Source organism: Ailuropoda melanoleuca, chromosome 4, assembly GCF_002007445.2.
Source record: "Ailuropoda melanoleuca isolate Jingjing chromosome 4, ASM200744v2, whole genome shotgun sequence".
NCBI lineage: Eukaryota > Metazoa > Chordata > Mammalia > Carnivora > Ursidae > Ailuropoda > Ailuropoda melanoleuca.
Genome location: NC_048221.1, coordinates 121,597,733 through 121,624,609, shown reverse-complemented (window position 1 = coordinate 121,624,609; position 26,877 = coordinate 121,597,733). Strand labels below are relative to the sequence as shown.

Genomic DNA, 26,877 nt, shown 5'->3' with positions numbered 1-26,877 from the left:
TGCATTCTAATCCCACCTTTGTTACTGACAAGCTGAGCAACACTGACCAGGTCATGTGACCTCTTTGGCCCTCCTCCTCCTTCTCTGTAAGCAGGGACAGTAACTCCTGCCTGTCCCCTAAGTGCCCCTCCCCCCACTCCCTACCCCTAGGAATGTCATAATGAAACAAATTCATCATTGTAAAATGGTTTTGGATAGTTCTAAAGGGCTCTACCAGGGCAAGTGACCATTATCACTGTTCTTACTATCTATCTGCGGGAACATTCTGTAGGGCCAAGTCCGTGGGAGGCAGGAAGAAGCTGTGATGCACAGGGTGGATTCTGTTTCGAAAGCCCAGTCCCCCCTCCCCCCCCCCCCCCCCCACCAGCTTACGGCCGGGACAAGCCAGTCGACGGCTGCGTGCTCAGGCCCTCGCTCTCTGAAATGGACCAACCACACTCATAGGGTCAAGGGAGGAGTCAGTGAACCAAAACCTGTCAATCACCCGGCACGTGGTAAGTGTGCAGCAAGTGTTAGCTCTCATCACCCTGTCCCTCGGAAGGATGGCATCATATGGGAATAACGCCTGTTGCCATCCCCTTGTCCACCCCCAGGTGCCCCTACCAGCCCCTCGGCTGCCCCAAAGAGGCTGCTCTGAAAGCGCTGCCGGTGCTGAGCCTTCCCCTCTGCCTCCCTTCACGTCCCTGCCCACCTGCCCTGCGCTCTTGCAGCACTAAGAGCCTGGCTGGACCGCGCCGAGCCCTGCCTATCTGCTCACCTTGGCTCACAGGCCTAACAGAAACACTTAGAAACCAACTCCACATTGCCTGCTCGATGTGGGGAACGGTGGGGCTGGAGGTGTTCCCTGGGGCCTGAGCCAAGCCATGTGTCCACTGAAGCCCATGTCTGATGGCAGCTGGAAGTGAACTCTGGGGTGGGGTGAGCGACTGTGTCCTCCTCTGCACAGTGCCTCCAGAAGGCTCTACGGGGTGTGTGTGTGTGTGTGTGTGTGTGTAGGTATGGAACCAGCAGTTCCTCTAGGGAGCCGGCACGGTGCTGGGGGCTGGGGGAAGGGGCTTCTGTGGTAGGCTGGCCAGGCTGCTCTAATCACCACCCACCCAGAGTGGCAAAGCAGGGGATGCTCTTCTGTTCCACCAGATCGGCCTTCCTTGCCCCCCGCCCCAAGAAACCCCGGGGCTCTGGCACACTCACCGATCATGATGCCGGAGAAAGCCAGGACCAGGGCGGCCACGAGGGCTGAGGTCACGACAGACAGTACCAGTGAGAGCGGCAGGTGGGGCTCTGGGGTGGGGGACACTGTAAGATAGGTCCCCGTGGGGCACTGGTGACAACGCTGATCACCCTCTCAGCTGACTCCAAGAGAGAAATACCCTCCCCCCGCCCAGACTAACGCCAGCCACGGCTCCCCCACCCTGGAGGCCTTTTTTTGCAGAGGGCCCGGGGCAGAAAGTGGGCTCATTCTGGTTTACAGCCTTCAAGAGTAGTTTTTGGGTGGAGGGAACACGTGACTGGGATAAATATCAAATTCTGGACATTGATCCCAAACATCAAGTCCACAACGACAGGAGGAGGGTGGGAAGGTGAGCCAGTAGTGGCTATGGAAGAGAATCGGAGGTCTTAGGTGACCAGACTCAGTATGACCCGGGAGCAGAGGCGGCCCGTCAATGACTCTGGGAGGCTGAGTTACTGCCAGTGGCCCCCAGAGCGCTGGGCCTGGAGCACGGGAGGGAGGGCCTGGGTGCACACTGGCACAGCCCACACTGGGACATCCTGCCTGGTCCTGGACACTACATCTCACAAGGACATTGTCAATGGAATGCCTGCAGACTCGGGACACAGGACGAGGAGGAGACATAAAAGTGTCCTGTGTGAACTGATGGAAACAAATGTGTTTTTTTGTCTGGAGACTTGAAGGAGGAGGACCCAGGTGGGTCTTCAAACCCCTGTAGTGCCTGAGAGGTGTTGCAAGCCCAGCTTGCAAACTCTGGGTGGGACAGCGTGCCTGGGGAGTGTCGAGGTCCCTGGTACTGGCGGTGTTCCAGTGTGGACATCATGGCCCCTGTGGTGGGGATGTGGGGGTTCACGCCCTGGCTTAGCAGTGGGACTAGACACGTTAGGGCTCCTTCACTGGCCATGACCCGCCTTCCACACACAGGTCCCTCTGCCCAGTCCTTAGAGCACCCCTGTTGGGGTGGACAGGTGGGGGTCAGGACGCTTACAAAACTGCATCTGAGGAGAACCAGAATCGTGGGAACCTGCTGCAGCCACTGTGGGTTCACAGTCTGGGCCCCTTCCCTGTCACTGCCCTCTTACCGATGCAGGAGACGCCATCGTCAGCCAGCACTGTCCCGTGGTCACAGAAGCAGATGACCTTGTGGCTCTCGGGGTCCATGTGGCACTCGTCTCCCTCACAGTGGCTGCAGTTCAGATAATGCTTAATATTCACTTCCCCATGGCCCTCCATCACTGGCGACAAGAAGGGAGGATGAGCCTCGGGTTGAGGCCGTGAGGACCTCTCTGCACCCCGTTCCCGGTCTCTGTGCTTTCTCTCTGCTGGTCAGTGTGGGTCCTCTAGCTCCTGTCCCTACGTCCCACGGCCCTGAAGGACCGCTGTGTGGAGGGAAGTCCCTGATGCATCTGAAGGAGCTCAGACAGAGGACGCGGGGCTGCATTTTTGTAGGTGGGTGGGAGGGTCGGAGTGCGTGCCCCTTGGGCTGGCTGGCCCGGTGGGGACGGGGGACTGTTACTGCTGCATTTTCTTGGACCAGTCTGCCTGAAAGTCAGTCTTCTGCCTCCATGTGCATATCAGACCACACATCCTGACTTCCAGAAAACTTGCTGAGATGAGCAGTGGGCCTGTGAGGGACCCATAATCATGCGTTTGTACCTTGGCCTCATGTCAGTGGCCCTGAGGTTTTGTCTGGGTGGGAGAGCTGCCCTGAGCAGGTCAGCTCTGTCGCCTGGCAGAGGGGATACCTTTTAAAGCGGGGGTATACAGGATGCCCAGTGGACTGATGAAAGAGACCCCGTCCTCCCCGTCGATCTCGGGGTCATTGTTTGAGGCTGCGTTGCCGCCTGTGCCAAACCAGAAGAGAGTTTAACGCAGAGAGGCAGGGGGCCCAAGTCTCAATACATTTGTGCATCAGCGGGGCATGCAGGGGCGGTGAAGGCCTCAGGGTGGGGCGGTGGGGAGGGAAGGGAGGCCTGGGGCACAGGGGCGGCACTTGGGGTGTGGCTTGGTAGATGCTGGGTGTGAGGGCTACATTCCCTTCAGGTCTGGGCCAGCTCCCGCCGGGGAATCCACAGCACTGCACTGGGGCTGCTCGGAAGCAGTGCATGTGAACAAGACTCAGAAGAGGTCTTGTGTCCTCAGGCTGGACTAGCCCCTCGGGGCCTCTTCCAGAACTGGCCAGGCCAGTAGCACTGAGGGGTTGGTCTCCAGTCCCACTGGGGCAGGGTGAGACATGGGGGGATGGGCCCCTGTGCCTTTAGGCTCCTGTCCCTCCTTTCAGCTGGGTTGGGTTATCTTTGGGCTCCCCCCTCAGGCTCCTCCCGCCCCCCCCCTCAGAGTTTGGAGAAGAAGAGCTGCTGGTTAACACAAGCATCTTACACACAGCGTAAAGCAGAACACAGACAGAACATCACAGTGCGTGTGCATGCATCGTGTCCTAATCTGTGGGGGTGGTGGAGCCGCTGTCTCCCAGCCTCTCAGCCTCGCAGCCTCACAACTTCAGAAGGCTCTTGTGCTCTGCTCTGAAGCTCGGAGGAGAGCTGGGGCCAGTGGCTGGCCGCTGGCTGATGGGCTGGGCTGGGCCTGCCCATCGGCATGGAGAGGGCCAAAGTTCTGGAAGCTGGCGGGCTGGGGCAGGGAAGGGAGAGGGAGTCTGTGAGGTCAGAGGCCACAAACCAGGCCCTTAGGGAGCTGGTTTGGCAAAGACTCAGGCCAGGCCGTCCAAAGGGAGGCATAGGCCTGGGGAGCGTGGCCTCCAAGGTTCTGGTGCCAGCACGACTTTAGGGGTGGCTCAGAGAATAGTCTAGGCATCAAAGCCGTTTATCACTGGCTTTGGGAGAGGGGGGCATCAAGAACACACGAGATCTTGGAGCTGTTGCTACTGAAGCCTTGAGGCAGGATGCTGGCTCGAGAGCCAACACCCTGCCTCTGGCTGGTCCTACGGGGCCGAGAGGAAGGCGTGCATGGTGACATCACAGTCCACACTTGGGGTGGCCGGGGGAGGGCAGGCGAGGGCCGGGGAGAGGACAGGGGGTGCCTAGGACTAAGGGGGGGGGAGTGACACCTTGAACACGAATCATCTTTACCTATATATCCTCCGCCTCCTCCACCTGAGGAGCACCCCCCTCCACCCCCTCCGAAACCCCCTCTCGTCTCCCACCCCCACTTCTTCATGGCCTGGGGGCAGGAATGTCCTCCGGTGGCACCCTCCAGCAAAGACTTTCCAGACCAGAGCAAGGAAGTGTTATCATTCCAGCCACCTCCGCCACCTGCAGGAAGAGACGGAGAAGACCCCAGGTGAGAGGGCACTGGCTAGTTCCGCTCCCTGCTGCTGGGTCCGGCAGGAGGCAGGACACCGCGTGCTCTGAGGACGCTCGCTCCAGGCTCCAGCGCCAGCGCCCGGTGGGGCCTGGGGGCTTCAGCAGCCACAGCTGGGAAAGCAGGAGCGTGCCCTCTTCCCTAGTGAGAACTGCTTTGGCCACAGCCGTGCACATCCAGCTGGGACCACGCTTCAGAACCCTGCTTCCCATCAGGCCTTTGGAGCAAAAGCTGGGGAGAATGCTTGGTTAGGGATGGGGGACGTGGGGGCACAGGCAGTATGACGGCGAAACTAATCCTCTGCCTTCTCTCCATGCCCCCAACTCCTGAAGCTCAGGTTTGTTTCATTAATGTTTCTCATCCCAACAAGGACCGGGACCCGCCAGTCTTTGGGCCACCAACTGTCAAAAGCCTGCTGGGCCACTGCAGTGGGTTCCTCTGTGGGAATCCTGGACTAGGCTAGGCAACCCGATGGGCTTTATTGTTTACTGCTTCTGAAACCCTGGGCCATAACTTCCCTGTTCTGAGCCTCAGTTTTTTCACCTGTAACTTGGGGATAGTAAGACTTGCCTCATTGGGTTGATGTTCAGACCGAAACGGCCGATGGGCATGCCAAATGCTTCCTAAACCACGACATGTAGGGATGGTTGGGCGTAAGAGGTGGAACACAGGTGTGCAGAGGGCTTCACACTCTGAAGCTTTGTCTTGCTTGACTTCTTCTAAGGAGATGCTCCAAGGTCAGGGGCAGGGAAGCTGGGGGTGGGGAGGGGGTCCAGGGAAGGGGTGGGCAGTCCCCTTGTGATGACAGCTGTTGGAGCTGTGCTTCCCACTGCCTGGGGCTGCTTTGAACTTTCACGGAGGAAATGCTATTCACAGAGCTGAGGTTGAATGCAACTTTATCTTCAGGCCACAGGTTAACCACAATCAATCTCTCCTGCCGGCCCTTGAGATTCCAGGACCCTCTTTGTCTCCCCCTATATTGTTTTGTTTGACATTTCAACAGGCGGCCTACTGAAAGACCCCATAGTACTTTCCGTTCCAGCAGGTGTTGGGTGGTGAGGACCTGGAGAAACAGCAGTGCGTGGGTCTGCAGAACCACAAGTGTTAACTGGCCTAGAAGGGCCTTCTGGAAGAATGTGTGGCGGAGGCTCTTCTGGACCCTGAGGGGGCAGCAGAGAGACATTGAGGTGGGGGAGCTGTGGAAGGAGAGCACTACTGTGCTAGAGAGGAGCTGGGTTTTAGGACAGGAGGCCAAGGTCAGGAACAAGCTCAGTCTAGAACAGGGACGATCAGAACTGAATCAAGGCCTCCAGGTAAACCAGCTTGGGACGCTGCAGTCCTGTGGCATCCGGCTCGGGTTTCAAGTGGCTGGCCTCCCTTCTGCTAGCCGGAGGACGGAGTGTGCGCAGTTCAGGGCCATTGATGTCTTGTGGCAAAGGGAAGGCCCCTCAGCAACATTAGGGACCTGAAGTGGGCCATGAGCGTGGTAAATAAATGAGAATGACTGGGCCCTGATGCCGTGTCTGCCCTCCCTCCCCTGTGCCTGCCACTCTACCCTTGTGCCCTGCGGGGTTCCCGGCTCAGGTGGTTTCTGATCCCCTACTCTGTCTTACAGCTTTTAAGCAAATGTATGGAAAAGAAAACAACCTGCAGGCGCACCAAGAATAGCACTGGGTTGTCCTCACTGAGACCCCAGCCCCTATTTCTATGCTTCCTTCTCTCACTCGAAGGGAAGGTTGAGTATTTGTTTAATTAACCTCGAAACTTAAATGCTTCTAAAGATCCTTGGTCTGATTGTGGATAAAAGAAAATACAAAACTGAACGCATTTTCCCTTCAGACATGGCTGGCTTCAGAGGAATCCGAAGTCACACCCCCTTCAGTGTCTGTCTCTGATCTCTGTGTGGCTGGCTCTCACTCGCGAGCACGGATTGCCAGGCCAGATGTGCGAGCTGGTAGCCCAGGGCCTGGAGGCACCCACCACAGGAACTAGGAGGCCTGACTCTGCCGGCACTTCTTCCATCAGCTCACATCCAGCTGCATTTGAGGAAACCCAGGGAGGCTGGGCTGCCTGTCCCAGTGCAGCCACCTGTCTCCTGTGCTCCGTGACCTTTGCAATTCAAACCTCACATCAGCAAAGACGCCACCAGGTCCGCAAGCTGCGGCCCGCCCTTCCTCCCTCGACGTGGGTACCAGTATCCAGAGCTCCCAGCTTCTCAAGCACCAGCTGTGGAGATGCAGGCGTGTGACGGCTCCCGGCCGAGCCCGAGCTCACGCAGTCCTGGGGGTCTGTCCCAGGGAAGCGCAGGCTCGCGGCGCCTTACCTGCGGCTCCAGAGTTGCCGTTCAGCCCCAGAACCGAGGAGTTATTCTCCAGTCTCTCTGCGTGGAACGTGTCTGTCTTGGCCCCATAGGCCCTGCCGCCACCGCCGGCTGCAATGATCAGGGGCACTGGCACGCCATCCTTCATCTGCCCGGGGAGACGATCAGAGATTGAGAAAGCGAGTGGGGCTCCCACTCTGGGGACCCCTGAGCCACTGCAGTGTTTAAAGTGTCGGAGTGTTTGCTGGGCCGTGGTCTCAGGGCTCTGACCTCATGTTCCAGCAACCCATCTGCTCTCAACCCACCCCCCCGCCCAGCTCCTCTATCCGTCGATGTTCAGTCAGAGATGATCTAAATATATGAATCTAGATCTAAATATATGAATATCAGCAGGTGGGATGGATCTTTTCCTGAAGCTTCTCACATTAGCCTCAGAGGACTGGGTGCTGGTGCTCAGAAGTTCGTCTCTCTGCTCCCTCTTTCCTCCCCACTCTCTGGGGTCTCTGGCTGTGACCTCCACAACTTCACAATGAAGCCCTCAGCATCACTGTCCTGGTGGGAGGACCTAGCAAGAAGCCTTTGCCTGCTTTCGATCATGCCAGAAAAGCCCACCTTGGGACAGAGGAGGGCACCGTGGGACCCTCTGGAACTCTGCAGCAGGGACAGCAAGGCCTGCATGGGGACATCAAGAGGATACGTCTGCAAGAGAAGAACCTGCCTTTTTTTGGACAGACAGGGACCCTACATCCCTCTGGGCCTCGCTTTGCTCATTTTTAGATGGGGCTAAGGACGCCTTAGGTGCTCCATTCCCAGAGCTGTCATGAGGATCCGATAGGACAGATGACACATGCGAGTCACTGCCCATGGGAGCTGGGCAGCGGGCCTTACCTTAAACACGTACGTGGCTCCGCCTCCACCTCCACCCCCTCCTGCCCACTCATGCACACTCCTGTTCACACGGATCTCTTCTTCTATCACGTTGTTCTCGCCAATGCACACTTTCTGGATTAATCGGTTTGTCTGTAGAAACAAAAAGCACCTCTCAGGTTGGTGCCCAAGGTTCTCTACTTCTCAGCAGACAGACCTTCTATGCTTCATGATAGGCTCTGATGACCTCTCAAATAGCTTACAGTTAAGTTGAAGATATATATATCTATAGATATATAGATATATATACATAGATATAGATATATGTTATGTATCTACAGATAGATAAACTGTCCCTATCTATCTCGCTAGCTAGCTATCTAGCTATCTACACACACAGAGATAATACTCTCACTAGAGAGTATTAGAGAAGGACCCTAAGATAGCTTAGATAGAAAATGCATGCAAAGTTGGGGGACAACTAGCAACTTTGTTGCTGACTGGTAATCAAGGAGGACTGCCTATAGGAGGTGGTGTTTAGCTGGGCTTGAAGCATAGGGAGATTTTTTAAAACAGAGAATGGGGGAAAGTCAGGGCATTCCAGGGGAAGAGAGTAGCATGAGCCCAGAGAGAAAGAGGTGAGGGGGGAATTTGGGGGAAAGCATAAGGAGTCTCTTTGGTTCAGAAAAGTCTACTTTAGGACAGACAGATAGTCCAGGAGGACCTGTTAGGATCCTCTGGACTCTGAAAAGGGGATGACCAAGGCCCTAGGTAGGGAGGTAGGGCTGGAGGGAGTGTAAATGCGATGGGTAAGGGAATTCAACTGGACAGTCAGATAATGGCCAGAAGCCTTGAATACAATCAGACTTCATTCTCTAGGCAGTGGTGAGCCATTGAAGGTTTTTTGAGAAGTTGCAGTTTTGAAGTATCATGGGAGGAGAGCACAGCAGTGCCTGGCCAGGCTCAGATTTAGTCCCAGCCCATCTATGGGAAAATCGTTTCTGTTTGGACATCTCTTCCCTCCCATCTAAGGTACCACTTCCTGCCTCCAGAAATCCCCTGACGCAGCCCTCCATGGAGCTCTCTGTGTCCATCACGGAGAACTGGGCATGACCCCAGGAATCTGCAGACACCCCTGGTTGACTGAGGAGGAGGCGCTCAACCTCTCTGACCTCCAAGTATGGAATGTGAGTACAGGTGCTGCAGGCTGTATGGACGGAGGATCGTGTGTCCTGTGTTAGGGGCTGAATAGACAGCTACTGTTATTTTACACGGTCCTGGTGTGGACCCAGGCATCCGGGAGTCCCTGGGGACGTGCAGGAAATCCCTGACACAGAATTCTGGAATCCCTGAATAAAGAGGACAATGCTTCAGGGAGAGCCAGCCTGCCTGTTGGGCACAGCAGCTAAGAAGAACGCTCCAAACATCCACCCGGCTTCAAAGGAAAATGGCTTTTCTTTCACTTATTAGAAAAAAGGCCAATAAAACATCACGTTTCCATTGAATGCTGCTGTGTAACCAGCCAGTGGACACGGCAATTCATCTTGAGCCACTCCTTATGCTAAAGCACTCAGGGGTGCCGGCAATGAGTACTAGAGAAATTTCCAGATAAATAGCCAAGATGCAATTTGTTTTATGGCATTTTGGATTTAATGATGGAAATAATTGGTATTTTTTAGAGTGGATTTAGTGTGGGTGGAAGGTTCTGAATTGCTATTGTAGAGAGCTGACATTTCTCCTGTATGTGTGTGCAGTGCTGTCCAGATGGGGGGTGGCGGGGGGGGGCGGAGGGCTGGGAGNGTGCTGGGAGGAAACCCTGCTAACTGCTGCCTGGGGTGGGCGTGACATGCCAGGGCCATGCCCCGAGGGCTGAGCCCCGGGGGCAGGGGACCCAAATGTGGGCTGTCTGCTGGGCAGAGCAGAGCACAAAACACAGGGTCCAATCTGGCTTCTTGACTGGCTATGCAGGAGATTGGCTGAGCCATGTTGGGCAAGGCACCTCACTTCCCTGGACCTGCGTCCTCCTGTGCACATCGAGGGGCTGTCCAGTCTGAACCAGTGGTACTAAGAAGGTCCATCCCCTCAGACCCTGCTCTCCTCCTCCTCTCTATCTGGGGCGGGGGAGGGGGGTCCACCCTTTGGGGATGCCCTCTTCCTGGGAACAGAATCTGCAGACGGCTGGGATTGCAGGAGTGGGAAGGAGGGAGCAGTTGGGCTGGGGAATGGCCTTTCTTCTAAGGAGAGCCCAGACTCACGCCCATCACCCCACACCCCTGGGCTTCTCCTTTAAATTGGGTGGGGGAGGGGCGCCTGGGTGGCTCAGTTGGTTAAGTGGCTGCCTTTGGCTTGGGTCATGATCCCAGGGTCCTGGGATCCAGACCCCCCATGGGGCTTCCTGCTCAGTGGGAGCCTGCTTCTCCCTCTCCTCCTGGCTTGTGCTCTCTCCGCTATTTGTCAGTATCTGTCTCTGTCTCTCAAATAAATAAATAAATAAATAAATAAAATCTTAAAAAAAAATACATCTGGTGGGGGAGGCGAAGAAGGGTGGATTCTCAGTCTGCCTCTTGCCGGATGTAGCAGCAGCGTTTGGCGGACTTGATCACATCTCCATGATAGACTTTCTTGGCCTGACTTCCAGGAGGCCACACCTTCTGGAATCTCCTCTGCCATCCATTGCTCCTTCCCCTCAGCTTTCTCTGCTCTTCTTTGCCCTGAGCTCTACATGGTGGGGGTCCCTGGGGCTCAGCCCTTGGTCTTCCTCTTAATGAGTACTGCTCCCTAGTCAATGTCATCCTAGCTCAATTTTATGCTGACTTCTCCCAAATGTCTATCTCCATTTAGACTTTGCTCCTCAAGTCCAGTGGCCCATCTCCATTGGCTAACAGAAGTCTCTACCGGCTGTCCACCAGACCTCTCCTAACCTCGTCCCCAAACCTGCTCCTTCCACAGTATTCCCAGCTCAGGTGACAGCATCTCCTTTGTTCCCATGGCTCCTGTGTGCAGTTCTTGGAGTCATCCTTGATGCTTTCTTTGTCTCAGTTCTTCATCTAGTTGGGCAGGAAATCCTTTTTGATTTTGCATTCCAAATATGCCCAGAATTTAGCCCCTGTTGCCATCTTCGTCCAAGCCACCATCATCTCTTGCCCGGATGAATGCAGTAACCACTGAATTCAACATGCTGACTCTTCCCTTGGTCCCAAGTGGGCTATCTGCTGTACAGAGGCCAGAGGGAGTCTTATAATGTACAAATCACAGCAGCTCCCTAACCCACCTTTAGGCTCAAAACCCTCCTATGGCTTAAAAATGTCCTGATGGTGGCCCGATCACCTCATCTCTCACCGACTCTCCCTCTTGCTCCCCCAACACACCCCAGCTGATCGAGAGTACGCCAGGCACTCTCCCACCTCAGTGCCCTGGCTTCTGCTTGGCTAGCATCCCCAGATATGGGGTTCGATCCCTTTCAGGACTCTTCTCAGCTGTCATTTGTTCAATAGGCTTCCCTCGACCACCCTCTCTACCATTGCAACCTGCCTTACACACCTGACTCTTGTCACCCTACTTCTGTTCACTGGAACACTTTCACTTCCAGGTGTTTTTATTGACTGATACTACTAGTCATTGTTCACCCCTCCTCCCCCAATGGGAATATTAGCTCCTTCAGAGCAAAGATCTTTCTTTTGTTCGTGGATATATCTCAAGTTGCTAGAACAGTGATTGGCACATGGAAGGTACTTGATAGATATTTGCTGAATACATTTGAATGAATTGGGGGCTGTCTGGGTGAGGGCTGACCCCTCACAATTTTTGCCTTTTGAGTGATGGAAGTTGTACAATTTAACATTTCGACCAGTGGTTTTGCTCCCCTGGGGACATCTGGCAATGTCTGGATACATTTTTTATCATTAATACTGGGGGATACTCCTGGCATTGGGTGGATACAGGCCAGGGACCCTGCTAGAGAGCCTACAGTGCCCACGACAGTCGCCCACAACAAAGACTCATTTGCTCCAAAATGTCAATAGTGCTGAAGTCAAGAAACCCATGCCACCAGACGAGGCTTGGGAGGAATTGGAGAAGCAGTAGCTGAAGGGGTTTCCAGCGGCTGGAGCCCATCCCAGGCTCAGGTGTGGCCAGGCACAGAAGAGCAACTTCACACAGATGTGAGCCAGGAAAGCTGCCAAATCCCGCAGTTTAATTCATAGCGTGCACCCCATTCTCTAGGGGATCCTCTCTAGGCACCATTTTTCTGCCGAGAGAGGACTGGAGATGCAGGTAGTGCCATGAAAGAGCTTTCTTTCTCCCTCTCCCACTGACTCCTGATGGGGGAGGTGTGGAGCCACAGGGAAGACCCATGACCCAGACCCCCACCCCTCCCCAACCCCGTCCCTGCTATGCCCGGCCCCACCAGCAGGGGGTGCGGCTGAGAATGGGCTTCTTCAGAACTCTCCCTGTGCATTCCCGAAGTTTGAGAGCAAGTAGGTTGATTAATAAAATGATAAAGTGCAGCAGCCCCGAGGAACAAGTAGATTACAATTAAATTAAAAACAAAAGGACCTGGTCCTGTGAAAAGACATAACTGATTACAATCCAATCAAGTAAAAGTCCCTTGCAGAAGTCAATGCAATCTTTCTGCTTAGATGAAAGAATTACATTAGCACTCAATACATTCCTGTGGAAATTGCAGCAGCCTGTAACTTAATGACTTAATATATTATATCAGGTTCAAAAGTCCTGATTATAGTTGCTAAATAAAAGTTGGAGTCCAGACATTTCTCACGTGCAAGGTTGCACCTGCGGAGCTGACTCCTGCCTGTTGCCTTGTTTAAACCCTGTCCGGTGGGGGTGGGGGATGGGTGCTGTGCTTTCCTCCTTGCTCCCAGACTGGGGCCCAGCTTTTAGGAGTCCTGAGCTTATTCTGTGGAACTGTACTGCTTTCTGGGTTGTTCTTGTTCCCACATCAGTCCCCCGAGGCTACTCTTGAATAAACTCTTGGGGAAGGGGCCCTGGTCCTGGGTGCTAGAACCCAGCTCCATGCCTTGGGCCTGCCCTGGGTGGAAGCTGGGCTTCACGGGTTGGTGGGGCCTGGCATCACGGTGCCGAATTCCTGCCAGGACAGCCCGCACCACCAGGGTCCTGTCTCCCCCAACACAGACAAGGGGCAAACAACTGGATGCCCCGGGTCTCCACGGCTGCTGCTTTGTTAGTCTTCGAAGTCCCATTCTCCTGGCGATTTCAGATCACTACTGGCTTTCTCAAGGCCTGCTGTTGGAGCTCTCCTTGTCTGACAGGTGGATACCGCAATGGGATCAGACACCAGAATGACAGGCTGTCTCTGGGGCTGCAGACGATGGCAGTCTGGCTTGTCAGTTGATGGCTTTAAGTGGGGAAGCGCATAGAAACCAGGGCCCAAGCAAGGGCGGAGCACAGCAGAAGCAGGAGCCAGAGTCCCTACTCTTCTGTACTCTGGATTTTCTCCTCTGTAAAATGTCCTGTTTATGATAATAGGGCTAAAGACTATGGTGCCCCAGCAAGAAGGTTTAGGAGATGGCTTTAGCTTCTAGTCTGCTGAGAAGGACAACCATTTGGCCATTCAAGGAGGATCTTTAGTTTTAAGGGTTACTCTTGAAACCCATGCCTCAACCTTGGTTCCTGTGGGGATGTGAAACCCCAACAGCCATATCACCTGCTTTCTCATACACCCAAATGGGGCTGGAGAGGAGGGGTATTTGTAAGCAGAATGAGGGGTGAGTCCTGCCAACTTTGAACATGAGCTCCCAGAAGGAGGGTATCCAGCATGATGCCCTCCGAGGGGCCGCCCGGGTCCTGGTAAGTGTGAAAGAGAGGTCCCTGCTCTGGGCACTTACGCTGGGGCAGGCGTCTTCCCCCTGTTGTCCAACTAGGATATACAGCGTGTCGCCCTTCTCCAGGTTGAAGATGCCCAACACAGACACGCCGTGGGACCGCATCATGGTGTGCTTCCCGCCTTTCCCACCAGCAGCTCCGTAGCCTGAGATGCTGCAACGGAACAAAGCACATGAAGACTGAGTCCCTTCCTGCCGACCCAGCAGCTCCCCGTGGGCTCAGCGCACCACCAGAGGTCCTGATGGTTCTCCCCCCACCACCTTGCATCAGCCCATGAAGTCGGAAAGGAGGTTTCCTCTCCCCACAGTCAGGAGAGGACAGTCCGGTTTATAGAGGGATAGGGAACTGCCTCATTCCCAGAGCCTGGAAGGTAAAGAACTAGTATGGGGTATAAGAGAGAAAGAGAGGGACAAAGAGAGAAGGAAGACAGGGAGAGTCTGTTCTGTTTTAATGGGGGGGGGTTGGGGTAATGATTTCCTGAATACCTGGAATGTCCCATTACAGTTTCTCTCCCCGTCTGAGATCAAAGGACTCATGTGACTTTAGACAAATGACTTAACTTTCCTTGGTCCACATCTGTAAAATGAGGACAATAAGCCAACCTAAGGTCTAGCACATGTGTGCGTGAGATTAAAGGAATTAAGACTCGTAGTCATAGAATTGTGGCTGATATATAAGTTATTCCATAGTATACAATTGTTACAACTTATGTATCATTATTATTATTAATGGTGGAAGCAGCAGTAATTGACTGGGTACACAGTTTTTAAGATTCCTCCTTGGGTCTCGACACAAGGAAGTCCCACATGGAATGACCGAGGTGAGCAGTGTTTCTGAGTGCAGACTGTTTATTCCCATCACACTAATAACTCTTTTTAGAGCCATGTGTGTGCAGAAAACAACCAATCGTGATGAACAAAAACAGAGTGGGGGGGAGGGGGAGCACAGGACTATTTCTGTGCCTCTTAGGTTGTTGAGATGGAGGAAGAGAATTCAATTGGCGAACCTTATCAGAAAAACAGCGTGTCTTGGGGCGCCTGGGTGGCATGGCGGTTAAGCGTCTGCCTTCGGCTCAGGACGTGATCCCGGCGTTATGGGATCGAGCCCCACATCAGGCTCCTCTGCTATGAGCCTGCTTCTTCCTCTCCCACTCCCCCTGCTTGTGTTCCCTCTCCTCGCTGGCTGTCTCTATCTCTGTCGCATAAATAAATAAAATCTTAAAAAAAAAAAAAAAGAAAAACAGCGTGTCTTGAAGACAGCGCCACACCAGTTACAAACGCCTCTCCAGAGGCCATGTGCCAGGGAAAGGGTCTTGGGAGGTTTTCATGTCCCCATGTATTCAGATCCAAGGTTCTTTATGAAAAGCATTCGGGAAGAGATGCGAGGCAGTTTTGTACATGTGCGCATGTGGGGGCTTCTCCACCTGTTATTCTAGGAAATGGCCCATGTTCCAAGTGTGCAAGGGGCCTCCTGGGGGCTCTCCCGAGGCAGAGCTAAGCCCCTCTGTGCAGAGAGAAGCCTGGAGGGCTGGCTGATTGCTAACGTGGCAGGAGAAGAACTGAGGTCTCCATGGAATGCCATGGAGAGTCTCTGATGTCTGTCACCCTGTCGGTGACCAGACACTGATTGGAGCTCACTGAAACCTGACACGGTTTAAGGCTCTGTGGATGAGGGGAGACTTGGAGATGAGCTTCAGCCTTTCATGGGGCTTCCAAAGAAACTGGAGAGGCAGTTATAGTTATGAAAAGAGAAGTCTTACCCTAAGGGTGGATATATTAGGGAAGCAAAGAGGTTCTGGGGTTCTACGACCAGAGTGGACCATTTCCTAACTGGGTGTCCTCTTGGAGTCCCAGCCTCTTCTGTAGTCAAAGAAGAACCATATCTTTTTCTTTGAACTCACAGGGTAGCGGAGAGGTTCAGAATCAACAAGAGATCATGGGTGACAGCCCTGAGAAAGTGACAAATCTCTGCACAAAGTCAGGGCAGTCAGGTGTTCAGGGCTTGGGACAGGACTGTGACAGGCATGCTGCTGCTGGACATTGGGGACAGAAGTCTGAACTTGGCCTCATGGCAGAGGTGATGGATGGGTAGGACTCTCACGCAGGCAGAAAATGATGGAGGAGAGGAGTTAGGCTTGTGTGAGCAGAAGTGAAGAATCAAGAAAGCCTCTGGTCGGTGTGGCCGCAGCAGGTGGCTGGAGCGGGGCTGTGAGAGGATGTAGGTCTGCAGAGAGGGGCAGGGGCCAGTTCCTGAGCATCCTACAAGGTGGCAGGCATGAACGCATAGGAGCCCCAGTAGCCACAAATAGTAGATGTTAGTAATTCACTGGACAGATGAGGACACTGAGACTCAGAGGGACTCAGTAACTCACATGAGGCTACACAGCCAGTCACTGGCAGACCCCGCTCCAAGCCCCGATTCCCTCAAAAAGGCCATTTTCTCTCCCACATGCTGTTGCAAGGCTTTTCTGGATGCACGGAGAGGGTGGTCCGAGACGCTACTGGCCCATCCTTGCTCCTGACTCATTAGAAAGGGAGAAGGTGCCCAGGACTATTAAAAGGCTGAGGGAAAAGGGAGGCTTTTCAGGTGACAGGAAAGAAGCAGGATTATTTAGCTCAGGGAAGGGAAAGAAAGCAGCAGGATTATTTAGCTCAGGGAAGGGAAGCCTGGGGCAGGGGTGGGTGGTGCTGGGGTTCTAGGGATGGTCTGCACAGAATTTAGAGAGAGCATGTGGTTGGGCCCCCCGCCTTAGTTCTGCTCACTACTCCATGTTTCCAGGGCTTCATCAGGTTGTAGAGAAAATTCTTTCAACCTGAAGGTGTTCTTTGCTTGGAGAACTGCTACCTGAGACAGAGACCTTGTCCTGCCCACTTGTGCTATGGCTGAGCGGTAAGCTATACCCTGCTCAGCCCTTCCTGCATCATTTGCATAGTCATTTGCATCAATCTGCATACATTATGAATCATTCTGAACTCTTGCACATGATTAAATTTAGCCAAATTATTATATTTTAGAAGTTGTTTGCTCTTGCCTCCTTTTTCCTCCCTAGCCCTTCTTTCCTATTTCTCCTGCCATTCCCCCCCTCCAGATATGAACCCCAGCCCCCCAGCCCCATCTAGGCCTAGACCTAGCTCTTGGCAATGAGGTGGGATGCAAAGAGGGCCGAGTTCTGAGTCATATACCGGGCGCTCTGCTGGCTGTGTGACTTGGGGCAAACCAGTTAACCTCTAGGAGCTTCAGCTTCCCTACCAAGAGAGAAAATAAGGACAAGGACCCCTGCCCTCATGGGGAGAAGTAATGGACTTGAAAAGACTGCATGAGGATGCCAAGTGCAAGGTAGGACTCTAGGCTGGGTTGGCTCCATAGAGTAGAGAGCAGAGCTTGGCCACCAGCTGTCAACAGCCGGATTTTACTTTCCTGTGTTGGCCTCAGCCCCACATTTCTGCCCTGGACTAGGGGCTGGCTTAAAACCAGGTGAGCAGGTGACTGCCTGCCTGGACTAATTGTAGGAGAAGCAGCGCCTCCCTCGTCAGCCCTCCGAGGCCTGACATCCCACCATAGAGCTGCACTCCTTTGGAAGCTTCTAGTCGCTACTTACAATGCTCATCTCTGGAGTGGGCTGTGCCACAAGAAGACAAGCATGGGCTTGAATGCAGACAGACCTGGATCCAAATCCAAGCTGTTGTTCAAGGCCCTGGAGTGGGTGAGGGACATCATTCCCAGGTGCGGACCCCGCACCTGGCCGACCTGGAGAGCAGGCGCCCTCTTAAATTTTGTGCCTGAGGGCACCTTGCTTACCTCTCCTGGTCCTGGCCCCAGGCAGTGTTACTCATTAGCTGTGTAACCTTTGGGTGGGTTATTTACCCCCTTTGAGCTCCAGTTAGTTTCCCTATCCACAAAAGGGAGATGATAGTATCTACCTTGAAAAATTGCTCTGATCGTTAAATAAGACAATACCTAAAAGGGACCTTATTCAGCGCCTGGAGGGCAGTCAGTGAGCAATATAGTAGCTGCTGTTCTGATGCACCCCGGTGGGTGAGCCTCTCCCTTCTGCTTCTGGGGTGACTTCTGGGAGGGGGAAGCGAGTGAGTGAACGAGCCCCGGATTTCTAGAGAATGGGGCAGTAGGTGGAGGGGGACATGGCCAGAGGAGCCTGGGGTCAAGGCTGTGGGTTTCACCCAGGAGCCACCTCTGTAGGGAGCCGGTGGGGGCACAGGCAGGCTTGGGCCTTCGGAAGACCCCCCCCAACCCAGTCCTAGGAATCATGCCACACATAACCTCAGCCCGGCTTTCTGCAGCGGCTCCCCATCCCTTGTAAACAATTTATTTTTGATGGTTGACGAACGACAACTAATTAATATACCTGCCACTCCAGTGGGAAAATGACTTGCAGGGCTTCCAATTTACTGGAAATTACAAGATACTGTTCTTGATGAGTTGATGCTGTAATTTTTTGTTTGTTTGTTTTGTCTTTCCTCATCTCAATCCATGCCCCCTGGTCAGAATGGGTGTTTACTGGGTTTGTGTTTTGTATTATTGACTGTGAGCCATTGTTACCTGATGTAATTGAGTTGTGAATCTTTTTAAAATAAAGAATTAGCAGCAAATCAAAGTGGCTGCCTGCCGGATCCTGAGATGCGAGCGCGCTAGTGTGCGGCATGGTGGCCTGTCAGCGCCACCTTTCTGCGGGGACACTGGAGGGGCCAACCCCGCGTGGAGATACATGAAGCACCTCATTCCTCTCACCCCCCTCTGGGCTGTGCCTCTACTTCCCAGGGGGACCTTGGGTGAGTCCTTTCTCTCTTTCGCATCTTGGTTTTCTCCGCGGCAAAATCAGGGTAGGGAGATCTGCCGTGCCCTTCCCAGGCCTCAGGGTTATTGTGAGGGCCCAGGAGACGTGGGAGGGTGTAAGGGCTCGGTCCGTGGGAAATTTCTGTTTCCATGTATCGCTGCATTATCTAGATGGCTCATTTGAGCCATCAGGAGACACCGCTGGGGGTAGCGGTAAAGGGCGAGTGGAGGAGGCATGCGCCTCTCCGCTTCTCGCAGCCCCAGTTCTGTTCTGGATTGCTCCGGCGAGCAAGGCTCACGGTTCACTTCTTCCTCCACCCTTCCTGACCAGCGCAGCCCTGCGTGCCTGGAAATGTCAGTGCTGGAAGGGATCTCAGTAACCTCTCTCGATAACCGCTCCCTCTACAGAGAGGGCCACTGGAGAGAAGGGAAAGCACACTGTCAAGGTCACATGATGTCACTGGCGGAATTTGGACCCAAACACCATCCTGCTTGCAGCCCATCAATCTTTGCGCAATCTCCCTGCCTCCGACTTTCCCTGCTCTGTGCTCCTCGTGGCGATGGCTATCGGCACAATTACTCTGGCAATTGATCATGCCTGTGACTCTCTTCTGCAATTGTCTAGAACTTTATTGGCGCTGTGGACTGTTAATTTAACTTTTCTGCCCTGCAGTCTTTGCAAAGATGGTGAGAGGCTCCAGAGTCAGTCCTCTCGGCAGGTCCTGAGCGCCTAGTCAGGGACCGGCACGCAGTAGGAGCTCCAGGACTGTGGGTGGACTGTGTTGAATGACGGTGTCATCCAGCTGCGTACACCAGTCCCTGGAGCCAGGTGAGGAAATGAGTGTCAGTGATGGAGACCATCAGGAACAGCTGTGGCCGACAGGATTTGCTGGCTCCAGCTGGGATCCGGGACCTCTTGTACATTATGTCTGAGGAACGAGTGAACCATGAGAGAACTGCCATCAGGAGCTGTGGGCCGTGCTTGACAAATGTTTTTATGAATGATCTGTGTGTGTGGCGGTGGGGCGGGGGAGGACGGAAGGCTAGGAGGGATGCTGAGCCCTAGAGAAGCAGGAAGGCAGGCAGAGGGGAGAAAGGGAGGGACGGACCGGAGAGGGCGGCAGAAGAGTGAGAGGGGCTGCCGACATCTACTCAGTGAGCACTGTGTGGGGTACATCACACAGAGTCACATGAAATCCCCAGCAGTCTGTCTCTGCTCCATGGCGGGGAGGAGCCCCCCACCTGCCCCAGCATCCATGCCCTTTTGGGGCCCCACTTCAGCCACCACCCTCACGGGCACACTCTAGACATTGTCACTCAGAGCCGTGACCCAGAAGACTCCCTTCATCAGCGTCACTCTGGCTGTTGCCCTAATCCTTGCCTGTCCTTCTCAGTCAAGCTCCTTGAGATGGCAGCTGTCACTCACTGTCCTGCCTCCTCACCCCCAAGCATGGGCTGTCACTTGGCTTCTGCCTCCTCCCCCAGTCCTGCAGTCATGCGGATTCCACCTCCCAAACACTTCTTGACCCCGTCAGGCCCCTCCCTGTGCCATCTCCCTGCCCCTGGCTTGGCTCTTTAGGACTCCACGCCATCAGCCTTTCCCTCCTGTCCCTGCCTCCAGACTCGCTTGTCCCCCAAGCCGGCGCCAGGGGGAGCTAACGGCATTCGGGATGCGATGTGAGGCTCCAGCCCCAGGGGCTCCTTCCTCCCCTCTTCTTTGTGGACAACTCTATCACCTTCAAGACTGAACTCAAGCTCTGTCTCCCTGTGGAAGCCATTCATGAGCTCAGGCCCTTCCCCAGCCTCTGAGACAGTACTTTCTACACAACACTGAAATGCTTTGTTTCTGGGTCCAACACCCCCATTGGCTGGGGCTCCTCCTGGGCAGAGAGTGGGCCTTGTGCACCTTTATATATTTAGTGGCAGGCACAGTGTTCTAATATGTGCTGAACGCGGTCCACAGAGATTTGGGAAGCAGGAGGGGAGCAGGTCTGGACACCGGGACATATGTACTTGGAGGGAGTGAGAGCATCCCTGTTTTGACAGAGGAACTGGCAAATCCAGGGGAAGGGGACGCCCAAGGCAGGAAAGCAGGGGGCTGGGGGGCGATGGGGATTTAGGTGTTGTCCCTGAATCCCCCTCCCCCTCAAGCCTGCTGTTTCCTGCCCCCAGCTCTTCTTCCTCTCCCTCTTTTTGGGTTTCTTCCTTCGTAGTGGTAGGCAAAGGACTAGAGGGTGGGAGATGGGCCCCGGATAACTGACGAGACAAGGGCACACATTTACCTCTGTGCATGTATGAGGAAGCCCCAGGCAATGATGGCCCCACCTTGGCATACAGTAGGCACGTGGTGTCACCTCTCTTTCCTTCACCTCTCTGATCGGTAGTAAAGAAGTCAGCTGGAAAAATAATGGCGCCCGGCCTCAGGCAGCAGCCAGCGCTAGCTGAGCGCTCACGGTCTTCCAGGAACAGGGGGACAGCAGAAGCAATGCTCCCACCCTTTCTCACCTTTTTCTCACCTCTTGAGAAAGCATGATGTGTCCCATGTCTTTCTCACGAGATGAACTGCACTCACTAAACAAGAATTAGTCAATATGGAGAAAATGTTTTCCAGAAAGCGGGCACCTGACTTGTCAACATGGATATTTTGACTCGGGGACGTGTTGATGGGGTCTACAAAGCAAATCATTAAGTGGTCTGTGTCTTTGATACTAAATTATATGATCAATATGCATTACTGTCCAAGCTCTGAGCCTCCTCCAGGGTCAAGGTCGGAAATACCCGTTATAGACTTTGAAGGGTTAAAAAACCCCAAGGTTTCAAAAACAACAACAAAAACCCAACGTTTTTCAAATTTAACTCTTTCCTTTTTGATATGGTGTTAGACCAGTTTTTAAAAAGTCCTACGGATCAAAATGTCCCCTTTGGCAATTTGGACACGTTGAAGTGTCCTGCTTCAACAGCAAGGCGGCTCCTTGTCCCCATTTCTAATGAGTGTTCACCAGGCAATGCTGGGGGCCAAAAGCTCGGCTCAATATTCCAGAGAGAGAGAAACAGTTCCCCGATTTGGGTTGGGGGTCTATCAGGGAGGTGTGGCAATACGTGGCCATTCACGCAGATCAGAAACCTGGCTAGACTTAGATGTGGCTGTGATTAATAAAAAGGGGGGGAATGAATTAATTATTATTTAATAAGTACAGTTTGTCTCCCAGGTGAGATATTTGGAAACATGGGGCCGTGTGAAGAAGTCAGAAAAAAGTCCTTGGAAACAGAGAAGTCAGGAAGTACTGTGGGATCACTCTGTTCTTGGAGATGCTTCCGGCCACTGCCTGCTGCCTGAGGCTTCCACTGCTCCCGCTGGTTTCTCTGCCCACGGGCCAGGGAAAACTCAGTGCGAGTGGACGTGGTGGGAGGCTCGCACATCATCTTTGTCATCTTTGCCACCTGCTGGGCAGATGTTAGCAACCCCCACTCCCTGCCTTTTTTTTTTTGAGATTCTTAATAATTTTATTTTTTTTTAAATTTTTTTTTATTATATTATGTTAGTCACCATACAGTACATCCCCGGATTCCGATGTAAAGTTCGATGCTCCATTAGTTGCGTATAACACCCAGTGCACCATGCAATACGTGCCCTCCTTACCACCCATCACCAGTCTATCCCATTCCCCCACCCCCCTCCCCTCTAAAGTCCTCAGTTTGTTTCTCATAGTCCATAGTCTCTCATGTTTCATTCCCCCTTCTGATTACCCCCCTTTCTTTATCCCTTTCTTCCCCTACCGATCATCCTAGTTCTTATGTGTCATAGATGAGAGAAATCATATGATAATTGTCTTTCTCTGCTTGACTTACTCCCTGCCTTTTACAGACAGGGGAATAGAGTCCCAAGAGATTAAATGACCTGCCTGAGTTTGGAAGTGGGTCTGATTCACACTGTCTCTGGNCCCTGCCTTTTACAGACGGGGGAATAGAGTCCCAAGAGATTAAATGACCTGCCTGAGTTTGGAAGTGGGTCTGATTCACACTGTCTCTGGGGAATCCAAGCCCAAGAGTAACCCCATACATGGCACCTCCAACATTTGTGGACCTTTGTGGGAGGGACAGTAAGGGACTTTCAGCCAGTCTGACTTGGGAGCTGCCCTGGACGGGGATGCGGTAGTGGGTCTTGTTGGGTGTTTACTGTTGAGGTCTCTGTCTGGCTCCCAGCTCCTCTGCTCTCTCCTTACATTGCTTCTTACACACAGGGATCTGCACCCAGGGCTGGGCTGGCCAGTATCCCTGCAGGTGGTGGGGCCTCCCCTCCCAGGCTTTCATTTCCAGAGGCTTCCTGGAGGTGGGTGGTGCTTGACTGCTAGGCCTACTTCCCTTTCTTGCTCCTCCTGTCCCCTGCATGCCTCTCAGAGTCCAGGTGTGGGCTTTAGTGGAAAGAACTTGCAGACTTTGAGCCAGAGGACCCTGGGTTTATTGGTTATGTGGCCTTTGATCTATTGCTAAGCTGTTGACTTCAGTTTCCCCCTATGGAAATGAGGGAATATCAATAATAGTAATGACATCTGCCTCACTGCTAAAATGGGGAGATACTTGGTGAGCCCTCAGCAAACATTCATCCCCATCTCTCTGGGACGGTGGGTGACTCAGGGAACCTCAGCCATGTACGAAGGGGAGACCTGGCCTGCTCAGCGTGGCAGGCCCAGGGGCGGCTACGTGTCTTCGACCCTTGACTGTGGATGTGTGGGACCCAGAGCAGCTAATCTGATTGCAGCCAAACCTTGTTACCGCATTCCTGCCCAGGATGTCATTTAAAAAGCACTTAGGGCTCTCCCTGAAATGCATTTACACTGAGGTCCCAGGGGTGGGGCTGCACAGAAAACAGGGCAACATGAGATGCTCCTTTCCTTCCTGGGGGGGCTGAGGATGTGCTGGGGCTGGGGGCTGAGGAAGGGGAAAGAGAGCTCACTTCCCACTGCGTTCAGCCTCTGGGGGCATTTGCGTCAACAATGTCATGATCATGCTGCTTCCTGTTCAGGCCACTGTTCGCTGTGGAAGGAGCCTCCGACTCAGAAGTCTGGGGTTGTAGGTGATATCTGGACTGTGTGTCTGTGGGGAGGCTCCCAACTCTCTGAGCCTCAGTTTCCTCATGTGTCAAATGAAGACTGCAGCACTGGCCTTGTCCATACAGCTGTGGGAAGACTACACACAAGGGTTCAACCTAATTCAGTCATTCTCAGGGGCTGTATCAACATCACCTGGGAGCAGGCTGGAAATTCATATTCTCAGTGAATGAATGAATGACTACAACCAGCACGATGAAGACCGCTTGTCTCCCTTCCCAACCTGGATCCAATAAATGTCAATATTTTGTCATATTTGCTTCATTCATATAAAATGTTTAGCATAAAAATTTTCTTAATATTCATATTCTTGGACCCCTCTCCAGACCCACAAAATCAGACACTCCGAGAGTGGGGCCAGTGATCTGCATTGACCAGCCGTCTAGTCATTTTGATGGTTGAGAACCACTGGTCTGAGGCTTGCTGTCAGCTTCACTTACTGGCCAAGTGGCCCGTTGCGTCAGGCCTCCCTCCAGCCTGACCTTGCTCTGGTGGAATGCTGTGCAGTTGGGGTTGGGTGGTGGGACAAGGGTAGGCTCAAGGGTAAGAGCATCATCTTTCGTATACATTGTACGCTTGTTTCCCAAACATTTTACATGCACCGACTCGTGTGAACAGCATCAAGTAATATTCAAAGATTCCACTATAATGGTAATTATTAGTAATAAAGAATGTTCTGAAGCCAGCTCATGCATGTATATCATCTCCACAAATAGTCTGTGGGCTCCTTGAGGACAGAGGACACATCTTTGTTGCCATATCCCATTATCCCAAATCTCCCCATCTCCAGCCCTTATACCTTACTATGGGCCACAATCTGTGGCCTCTGGGCCTCGGTGTGCCTAGGCACCTTGAGGGCATGCACCCACAGGCAGTGCCCCATCATTTTCAGAAGGGTAGATCGCCCCTTGTCCTTCCCCTCCCACATACGCACCTGTAGGTGTCGGTGGCTGGCACCTTCCAGGTCTGGATGCCTTTCAGGGGACCCTCGCTCCCCACCACCACGCTCAGGTTGGAATTCCGGTAGGCGTTGTTACACTGGGCCTGTGTGGGGCCATGGGGCCCACTGGCCCCGCACGTGGTGAACAGCCAGTGAACTGCAGCACAAGAGGAAAGGCAATCACTCACTTGGCCTGGCCCTCCCTCCTCCATAGGCTTCCCTGGGCTGCCTCTGAGCTGTCCACCCCACGGCCCCAAATCCACGTTCCAAGGTGGTGCCAAGGCCAGGGCAAGAAACACCAATCAGTCATTCACACTGGAAACGTCTGTTAAGGATCTACTCTGTGCCAGGCCCTGGGTCAGGTATAAGGGGAGAGACCCAGGTGGGGCTGCCTGATTCAGCCTTGAGAAGCTTACAGCCTACTGAAGGAGTCCAAAAGGGGTGCAACCACCTACAACACATGATGATAAAGAAAAAAAAAAAAACCCTCCGAGGGTCTTGCTAACACGGCACTGTAAGAGTCATCAGGAGGGAGTGAAGACCCCCTTCAGGTAAAACAGGCCTGGGCAGTGGCTGGGCCCTCTCTTTGGTTCTCACCGAGTCTGGCACAGCGCTGGGCAAACGACAGGTGCTCAATCTATGCTCTGGGACTGCACTGAACCTGCTCCCAAAGGTTGGACATATGCATATAAGATCTTCTTTGCTTGGAGAAGCTCAAAAGAGTAAACTGGACATAGGGTCAGCTCCATGACCCCCCTCCGCCCCCATTGGCCCAGGGACCCAGAATGATGGTGGGAGCAGGAAATCTTGAACTCTTGGCTAGTGGTTTGTCCATCTGTCAGGCCCTCAACAGGGCTCAGCCTCCTTATTTACAACTGAGTCAGGTTCGTAAACATGGTGAAAGTGGCTTTTGGGCTCTCTATGCAACAGAAAGTATAAAAAATGGGGAAACAGGTCACATTTGCCTTTTTTTTTTATTAATTTTATTTTATTATATTATGTTAATCACCATANGTGCATGCTCTCCTTTTCTAAGCCTCTTACCCAGAGCACCCAGTGTCTTTATGTGGCCTTCTAGGGGTGGCTCAGGATCATTTAGCAAACCCCATCCCTCCATTGCCACTGGGCCATTTCCTTTGAAACTTTCGATCTTTGACCCAGGCTGGGTCTCGAGGAACTGTCAGATTTCATGTTGGCCAGAATTCTAACATTTTTACAACCTATAACAACTTCTTAAAAATGTGATCATGATAAATTACTTTTACTTAAAATATAAAAATCTCATGATAAGATTGAAGAAATTATTTCCCTCTAACGTGATCAAGTCAAATTCTACCTATAGAAAATTATGGGAAAATTAATTTGATATACATAGTTTCGCTCACTAAANCGTTAAAGTGAAAAATTTCTGAAGACTTTCAACTAATTAAATGATGTGGAAATGAAAGCTAAATTTGGGTTGCTAATTACAAGCAATCAGATTGAGATTGCACTGGGTGGTTTTGACAATCTGAAAACTTGGCCAGTGTGGTGGGCTTTTGTGATACTGCCCTGACCCAAGGTCAGGAGACCGAAGTTCTGGTTGAGATGCCAATGCATGCAGCTACTCAACACTGTGTATTCAATGCTTTTCTCAGCTGCCTTCACTTTTTTGAAATGAAGATGTTGATTTCTACTTGGTTTCTGAAGGTCATTTCAAGGGCAAGAAGGTGATGAATCCATTCATGTTTGGTGTGAATGGTTGATTGTTAATTTTCTGATCCTTTTGTATTCTAAAGGGAGTAACCTGTTATTTCAAAGAGCTAACTCTTTGAATACTGAGGGCATCTCCAGCACCCAAATCCTAAGTGTGGGCTGTGCCCAAGTGGTGAATGGAAAAGGACGGGGGTTTAGGGGCAGCTTTATCAATTGTTGGTTGTGGGACCTTGATGGAGCTCCTTAGTCTGTAAGAGGGGCTGGATCGGCATGAGGATTAAAGGAAGCAAGGGATGTGAGAGGTCTTTGTAAAGTCCAAAGCTTAAAAATATGAGCTGTGTCAATGATTCCTACCTACCCCCAGGGCAGCTGCTATTGTTCTTGACAATGGGAAGTGCGGCCCGGGAGCTTCTGTGAATACGGATCCTTCCCTAGCAGCACCCAGGGATTTAAGCTCAGTGAGCTGGGGATGAGAATGGGGACAGAGAGAAAAAGATAATCCTGGAAAGGGAGTTGAAAAATCCACTTGCTCCATATGGTCTCCAGCTCTTTGAAGCCTGTTCTCAGATCCAGTGTGTGCCTAAAGCAAGCAGCCTGGGTTTGGGGACAGCCTTCTCAGTCTGGGGCAGCAGCATGACAATGCATGCAGTTAATTCAGTCCTGGAAATGAAAGAATATATATCTGGGTTTTCCTTCTTTCTTTTTTCCTCAAGAGAGTGCTGAGGAAGAGAGTGAAAGGTGTGGG

The 26,877-nt window shown here is 52.8% G+C and overlaps 1 protein-coding gene across 1 annotated transcript in view; it reads right to left on the bottom strand.

Moving 5' to 3' along the window:
* The window catches only part of ALK (ALK receptor tyrosine kinase), a 678,810-nt gene that overhangs the window by 36,099 nt on the left and 615,834 nt on the right, over nucleotides 1–26,877 (bottom strand). Inside the window, exons 12-19 of the mRNA XM_034659705.1 lie at nucleotides 24,432–24,594; nucleotides 13,601–13,751; nucleotides 7,758–7,889; nucleotides 6,873–7,017; nucleotides 4,318–4,500; nucleotides 2,977–3,075; nucleotides 2,314–2,466; nucleotides 1,192–1,296 (exon numbers count right to left, since the gene is read on the bottom strand). Of these exons, the coding sequence (XP_034515596.1) occupies nucleotides 1,192–1,296; nucleotides 2,314–2,466; nucleotides 2,977–3,075; nucleotides 4,318–4,500; nucleotides 6,873–7,017; nucleotides 7,758–7,889; nucleotides 13,601–13,751; nucleotides 24,432–24,594 (1,131 nt within the window). The remainder of the gene's footprint in view (nucleotides 1–1,191; nucleotides 1,297–2,313; nucleotides 2,467–2,976; nucleotides 3,076–4,317; nucleotides 4,501–6,872; nucleotides 7,018–7,757; nucleotides 7,890–13,600; nucleotides 13,752–24,431; nucleotides 24,595–26,877) is intronic.